This window comes from Telmatherina bonti (genome assembly GCF_933228915.1).
Source record: "Telmatherina bonti genome assembly, chromosome: 23".
Lineage (NCBI taxonomy): Eukaryota > Metazoa > Chordata > Actinopteri > Atheriniformes > Telmatherinidae > Telmatherina > Telmatherina bonti.
Genome location: NC_136632.1, coordinates 4,287,825 through 4,295,531, shown reverse-complemented (window position 1 = coordinate 4,295,531; position 7,707 = coordinate 4,287,825). Strand labels below are relative to the sequence as shown.

At 47.1% G+C, this 7,707-nt stretch overlaps 1 protein-coding gene across 1 annotated transcript in view; it reads left to right on the top strand.

Moving 5' to 3' along the window:
- The first annotated feature begins 261 nt into the window (after positions 1-261).
- pawr (PRKC, apoptosis, WT1, regulator) overlaps positions 262-7,707 on the top strand; it is a 114,249-nt gene continuing 106,803 nt past the window's right edge. The window contains exons 1-2 of the mRNA XM_079263363.1: positions 262-314; positions 564-1,133. Of these exons, the coding sequence (XP_079119489.1) occupies positions 669-1,133 (465 nt within the window). The 5' untranslated portion in view covers positions 262-314; positions 564-668. The remainder of the gene's footprint in view (positions 315-563; positions 1,134-7,707) is intronic.

The following is a 7,707-nucleotide window of genomic DNA, read 5'->3' as shown; positions in this document are numbered from 1 at the left end:
ATATCACAAAAAAAAAAAACCACACACATAAAAACCAACTTACAAACATAAATGTTATTCATAGAGCTAGAAGTGAAGATAAAAACATAAATATAACCTGCTAATACGAAGACCGACTTAAGTGTTTCCGTTCGGGGAGCAGCTCCGCTTCGGCTCTAGTCGGAAGTGTTCGTGTATTTTCGGCTGCGCTCGGCTCGCGGCAGGGCAGCGCGAGCTCCGCGGCTCCGCGACGCTCCACAGCAGCGCCATTCATCTGAGCAGAGCGCCGGGACACCTGGTCGGGCCGAGACGTGGGATTCAGCGGCTCCTCGCAGGTGAGCCTCCTCCGCAGGAGTTCTCCTCCTCCTGCTCCTCCTCCCACACCGGAGAACTTTCCGGCTTTTTGCGCGTGGAACAGAAAAAGCCACGCAGTTAAAAGCAGCAAACTTTAAGTTTCTGAGAAAGTTTCCAGCCGCTGCGCGAGGCAGGAAGACAAGCCGCCTTTTGCTTTGAACCCTGAGCCTGAAAAGACACTTTAATGTGCGCTTCGTGACTAACTGCGTGTTTTCTTTACCTGTCAGCAGGTAATCACCTGAGGAATGCGGTGCCAGTAGGTCTCCTGGCGGGAGCTGCGTTTCACTTTTAACCTGAAGGGAACTTTCTCCAGCTTGGCGCACGCGGAACGGAGCATGGCCACAGGTGGGTTTAAGTCCAACGCCACCACGGACTTCCTGGAGGAGTGGAAGGCAAAGCGGGAGAAAATGAGAGCCAAGATGCTGGTGGACATCGCTGCGGCGACCGGGTCCTCCCTGGGCGCCTCCGCCCCGGGCAACTGCCAGCCCTCCTCCTTCCCCGTGGCTCGGTCCTCCTCCGGGGGCGCCCTGAGGAGAGCCGAGGAGGAGGCGCACCAGCCCGCCGCCGCCGCCGCCGCCCCGGGGAGCAACCTGAAGAAGGCCCCGCCTCAGCCGGACTCCAGTCCGGACTCCAGTCCCATGGCGTGTCATGGCAGCGACAAGGAGAGTCCGTCTCCCAGCAAGGGCAAGGAGAAGAAGAGCACTGGTCCCAGTGCCAGGAAGGGGAAAGGACAGATAGAGAAGAGGAAGCTGAGGGAGAAGAGGAGATCAACAGGTGTGGTCAGCATTCCGTCCAACGAGGTGAGTGTTGGAGGTGATTCCTCCCAACTTCCAGCTGAGCTTGTTACTGGGATTTTCCAGCTTTCCAGTCAGAAACTGGGTGTTTGGTTCACACAGCCGACAAAGCAGCTGGCAGTCCAAGCTGGAGTTGAGAAGCTTCTGTTTGACATTTTAATTAGAATAAAACCTGAAGTGGAGTTAATAGAAACCAAAATAAAGAGCTTGTCTGTGGAACTGGTCTGGAACCAGTTGCCTCCACGACCTGATCCATGAGTTACTGGTTTTGTCTCAACCTGCAGTTCAGAAAACAAACCTTTTCCATGTGATGTTCTGGTTCTGCTGGATCCTCTTGAGTCTGGTTTTGTTCCGATGCGTCTGGACCTGTCAGAAGACACTTTGGTGCATCGTCACCTTAATATTTATACTTATGTCCGGTGTTTTCAACCTTTTTTAAGCCCAGTTACACTTTTTTTTTCACTGAAAAAATTACAAGAAAAACCACAAACCAAAAAGATTTTTAATAAACAGATATATAAATAAAATAAAATGCATTTAGTCAAAGTGTCTTGAATAGAAACACAAGAAAATGACTTTTCCGGCCTGTTTGGATGAACACAGAGCTGCTTTTTTAGACCAGTTCGTTGACATTGGATCATTTCTGGCGGCACGCTGGTGGAAAAACCACTGGTTTAGCCTACAGCCCCCACCTCAGAAAAACCAGAAAAGGGCTTTAAAGATCAGATATTTTACTGTTTTTCCACTTTAGAAGCTTCAGTTTTTAATCAGCTTCAGGCCGAATCAGAAACATTAAGTTTTAATTAATTTTTAAAGTAATTTTTAACAGTTTTAAGCAGATTCTGTCCCTTAAGCTGCACTTTTTTTTAAAAGTACAAAACATTAATGAATAAGTGCAGAGTGGAAATATTTCATGTAAATACAAGATTTATAACAATTTACTTTATTTCCACCATGTTTTTAAAGGTTTTATGCCATTTTTTTGAACAGTACTCTCCATTTTCAGACCAGGAAAAGCATCAAAACAAAAATGTTTGCAGGAAATATTTTAATCAGCTGGAAAATCCTCATTTTGAAGAGTTTTTTCTGCAACCAGTTTAAGAAAAGTGTCATTTTGGTGTGAGGGATATTTGTAGGAAACAATAAGAGGACTCCGTGCGTGTGTGTGTGTGTGTGTGTGTGTGTGTGTGTGTGTGTGTGTCTGACTGGATGTCCTGCAGCGAGATGCGGGACGAGCTTCTGGGAAGGAGGGGGGGTGTCTGTGTAGGTCTGCACGGTCATTGTTTTTTAATTTAAATCATGTCACACTCCTGCCTCAGTCCTGCGGTTCAGCCACATGCAGGAACTCTGATGCCAAGCTGGTGAAGGACACACACACACACACACACACACACTGGACTCATCCAGACATGCTGCAGCAGGTGTTGCTTTCCTTCAGGTGGAGGGACGGCTGTAGCAGCGGTCCATGACGTTGTAGTGCAGCCCGCAGTCTGACCAGCCTGTCCGTTGGCGCTCTGCCTCCTGCTATTCGCCGCTCACCAGTGTGGAGCGTGTGGAAACTGGTCAGAGACCAGTCTGTAATGCTGGGTTTCAGCTGTCCGGGCTGATGAGTTAGCTGGAGCCTGCAGGCAGCGGATGAGGCGGTGTCGGGACTGTAATTACTGCAGGTCGCCTGATGGGAAAGATCCTGTGATCCTGACTGCAGTCGTGTTTGTTCCTCCTCTCTGATTTTACTTTATGTTTACGTCTGTTTGATGAGCGGAGCCCCGATTATTTATCCTGCTTGTGCCTTTAAACAAGCCAGTAACCTGGAAACTCTCTGCTTCATAGTTGCTTCATATTAACCCTTTAAACTCCTCCAGACCATCACTGCTTAGAGACCTCTGGTCTGACCTGGACTTCTGGTCTCTGGTCTGACCTGGACTTCTGGTCTCTGGTCTGACCTGGACTTCTGGTCTCTGGTCTGACCTGGACTTCTGGTCTCTGGTCTGACCTGGACTTCTGGTCTCTGGTCTGACCTGGACTTCTGGTCTCTGGTCTGACCTGGACTTCCCGTCTCTGGTCTGACCTGGACTTCTGGTCTCTGGTCTGACCTGGACTTCTGGTCTCTGGTCTGACCTGGACTTCTGGTCTCTGGTCTGACCTGGACTTCTGGTCTCTGGTCTGACCTGGACTTCCCGTCTCTGGTCTGACCTGGACTTCCCGTCAGACTTTCCACCAATCAGAGAGCTTAAACTGACGGTAACGTCCAATCAGGAGCAGCCAAAGATCAACAAGTGATGAGAAAAGCAGGAAAATAATGATCCTCTATGGCTGGAATAAAGCCAAGAAGACGTTTGGGATGCAGCCGATGCACACTGCAATATGTAAACAAACATGGAGGAAGACGGCAGCAGACGTGTTTCAGAGGATAATTCACTTCAACCCAAACTAATGAGTTTGTTCCTAAAAGAGGGAAGTTTCCGTCTGGATGCGGTTTGGATATAAAAAGACCGATGTGGAACCGACAACAGACTAGCTCACAGTCCCAACAACGGACTCCGACACAACTAACTCATTTTATCACCTGCGCAGGAATCAGGATAAAGAATCCAGAATACAGAATAGAGTAAATAAAAGCAGCAAAAACAGCGTCTAGTGGAGGAGAAAGCTCAGAATAAACTCCAGACCAAACGCTGCAGCAGGTATTTACCTGTGGAACGTCATACGGCCATAGTTCCCCCAGATGGAAGGAGATCACTGCTGCTGTTGCCTAGCAACACCTGATACATAACTGATGACTGACACAACATTACACAGTTTATATGGTTATGTACATCGTTATGGGGATATAAAATGAGCTGTATCGGGGGTATGAGAGCTTGGTCATATCGCTGAGCCCTACTCGTCATGCTGCTCGCATGTTTTTAGTGGTGCAGCAGTGAAAACTGTCCTGACATTGTTTAAACTTAAAACCAGCTGTGGTCCATAAGCAGCACTATGGTGTTTAATGTTGAAACATGAGTGGTCCTGCTTTGATAAAGGGTTTTTCATTTAATCCTGATGTTATGGATTGATTTGTGGTCATCAGTTTACAGCATAAACTCTCTGCTTAGTGAGGCTTTCTACTCGCGATTAATCACGTCCGAACGATTATTTATGGATCATTTTACTGCTTATTGGTTGCTGGAAAACCTCCAGAATGATCCATGTTTGAGATGGAGGTGCTCCTGGACGAAGGGTCCATCTCGTAATTGATTTATTTTTGGAGAATCTTCGACTTTCAGGAAGTTTTGAGGCAGATATTTTCATTCCTTTCAGCTTTAGACTTCAGTAAAATATTTTCTGTGAGCCGTAAAAACAGGGAAAAGTTCCTGAGAGCAGAACCTTCGTTGACTGATCGATGAATGAGCATGTGTTACGCAGTGTGTTTAGTCTTCGTCTGATCTACAACCAGTTGACTTTGTTTTAAACTAATATTTAGCCCGTTGTGACCACCGACACTGAAAGCAGCCCAAGTTTTTCGAAAACCACTTGAAAAATCAGACATAAACATAAAAACGGCCGACGTGGCGGTTCTGCAGATTCATATTCCTTTTGTTAAATCTCCTCCGGTTGCATGAGAGGAGAAGCCAGCTATGCAAATGAAGGGTCCCCCACACAAGCCCCCGCTTTGTGATGGGAATATGGGTGGACAGGTGTGAATAGAGATTCCTGGGATTATCTTCCCGCTCGTCCTGTGCAGCATAATAGCTGCTGAGCGTCCAGGGAACCCAATCCTCCTCCCGTTGTGGCCAGAATGGCTCCAGAGGAGCGCCTGCTTTTGCACAGCTTCAATCACTGGGAACCAGTAGGGTGTCTCCTTTCTCTCACCCTGCTGGCCAGTTCCGAGTGGAGGGCATTGTTACCCAGGCTGACCCTTGACCTCCTTACGGCGTGCTTATGCAACCGTGGAATGTGCAAACAGGCGTGCTCGCTCCTCTGACTGGAGGAGGATTTGGGATGTGAGGTTCCCGTCAGTCGGGTCGCCTCCTGCTGAACCACGTTGCTCGTCGTTTCTGAGCTCAGCGCTACGTAGCTGCTGCAGGAGCACCTTGCAGCCATTTATCTGCAGCTTCACCCACAAGGTCAGCGGGTTTAACGTCCGACCCGCAGCCGAGCGCTCAGCCACTTATCACTCTGCTGATAGGAGGACGAGAGCGGTGCTTGTTTAACCCCGTATGCAACCATGGCGGGTTGATACGGGCCGCGCTCCACGCTCAGGTTTATACTTTTACATGTTTCACTGGAGTCATTCCTTCAGAGGCTTGCAGCGCTCACGCTACAGCAATATTACAATCCAACTAATATTTCAGTTCTTTAACCGTTCCAGTGATGCTGGGGGGACTGGGATGACTGGGCAGAACTGACAGCTTTTCTTTGGAACACACTGTGAATCCTTTTTCTCCATTCCTGTCAAACTTTATTTAGATTCTACAGAAATGTTTGTTTGTTTGGAGAAATGTTCCACATGTCCTATAGAGATGTTGCCATGTGTCACTGCTGCGAAATGCACCGTCTGTTTTACGGCTCGTTCACATCAGCCTTTATGATCCGAGTCCGTTTGCTCTGAACGTCGCTTCGTTTGGGGAAATGTAAAAGTGCCAAATGAATCCTGATTCAGACCAAAGAAGCGGACTCGCACCGCCTACAAACGCAGATCTCGGCGCGTTTCAAGCAGACCAAATACAGGAAGCGGAATTCAGAACAAGTCCCTTCCTGCATGTGGCGTAGCATTGCATTGTGGGTAAATCCATAGCGATGGCGTTAAGGGTCCTCTGCCTCGTCTGGTGTTCATACTGCGTCCATTGTTGCAGTGGATTTCTGCAGTATACTCGCATAAGACACAATAAAAACCCAAAACAGCCATAGTTTGGTCTCCATGTTTAACTGGCAGGTGGAGGAAACAGTTTTCTTCTTCACGCCGGTCTGGTCCTCTCTTCTGATAAATACTAGTGCAGCGCCACCTCTGGTGGGAATGGGGAGATATTATTCTGGTTTGACTGGTTTGACCAAAGTGCAGCGTGAACACGGTGGATACACCCCCCTACAACCCAATCAGACCGAGTCTAGCGGACTATCCTGATGGGAATGCAGCCTTATTTATACTAGTAACTTTACCGACTTGTTAATTTTTCTATAACTATTACAGTAAAGAGCAAACGAACAACACGTATAACTATTAACACCATTTGATAGGCATGTATTATGCTGGATTTTTGTTTGATGCGCTGATATTTCCCACCCCCACACACACCCACACACACCTTATTGCAGAGGATTAAAATCCAGTAGTATTCTGCAAACGCTTCTTCATGTTGTCCTGTTAGGAATGCAGACCAGTGGCGGTGTTGGCCTGTTTAAACTACATCACAGAGTATCCTACAACATGCTAACGCACATTAGCACATAGAAAGGCATCATTAAAAGGTTTAGATGTAAACAGCTGGCTTGTGGTTGTAAAGAACAAGTTAATATGAGTTAAATTCATATTTAAGCTGTGAAAACAGAACTAATGTAGCTACTTTAGCAGGAGGCTGATGAACACAGTCATGCCTTTTCTGAACCTGATGTTTGTTTGGAATAAAACAGCAACACTTTGTTGGACTACGATTCATCTGGAAGCAGTTTGTGACCAGATCTTACCCTCATCCAGGCGGGCAGCATGAGATATGTTGTAAAAATATCTTTATGAAAAGGTTTGCATCTGACAGCTTCTACCTCGCGGTCTGGATGACCAGTGTTGCAGCTTGTCTGGAGACGACGTGTTTTATTGGCTGTTTGGTTTTGTTTATTTCCTGCCTCTTCAGGCCTCTTAGCGTTGAAGTGCATGTCGTAGTCGGAGCACGGCTGTTTAGATTTTCCTCATGTCCGCTGCAGGAAGGTGACGTCACTCGGAATGGAGCTTGTCTCGCGTTGCGTTTTAAAGCTTTGGGGCTTTTTGTCACGGCCTCGGCGAGCGAGAAGCTGTTCACACGGTGTTTTGTTCTCTTCGTTTAAAGAGCCGGACGGCAGGATCGGAGCTCCTTAATTAAAACATGCTTCATGAGGAGCGGCTTGTTTGTTTGTCGGAGCTGACATCACTGAATGTTTAACCTTTACCATGTGGGCCTGGGGGGTCTGTCAGCGCCTCATAAAACACACAGCAGCATCCTAATGGACTCCATCACATGCTTGTCCTCAGTCTGATGGACGGGAAATGCTTGTTGTCATGAAGGTGGCCACCTGACCAGGTGAGCACTGATTAACCTATCACACGCCACAAAATCAGCCAATAAGAGCAGGAAGGAAAAAAATCATGTTTTTACCAGTGTTTATCTGTGTGTCAGTCAGCAACTCGATATAAAAACCCCTGGAAGATCTTCATCATGGGTTTCTGAGAACATGTCGAAGTTAGACTCCATTACATGTCAGGATTGATCTGGATCAGCATCTGGATGCAGGAATGTTGTAAAGGAATCTTCATCATTGTGAAATGGAACAATTTTCAGTATATCTGCATATAACTCCACAATAAATGGTGAGAAAATCCACAAGTTTCCAACAGGTTTTCCAAGATATT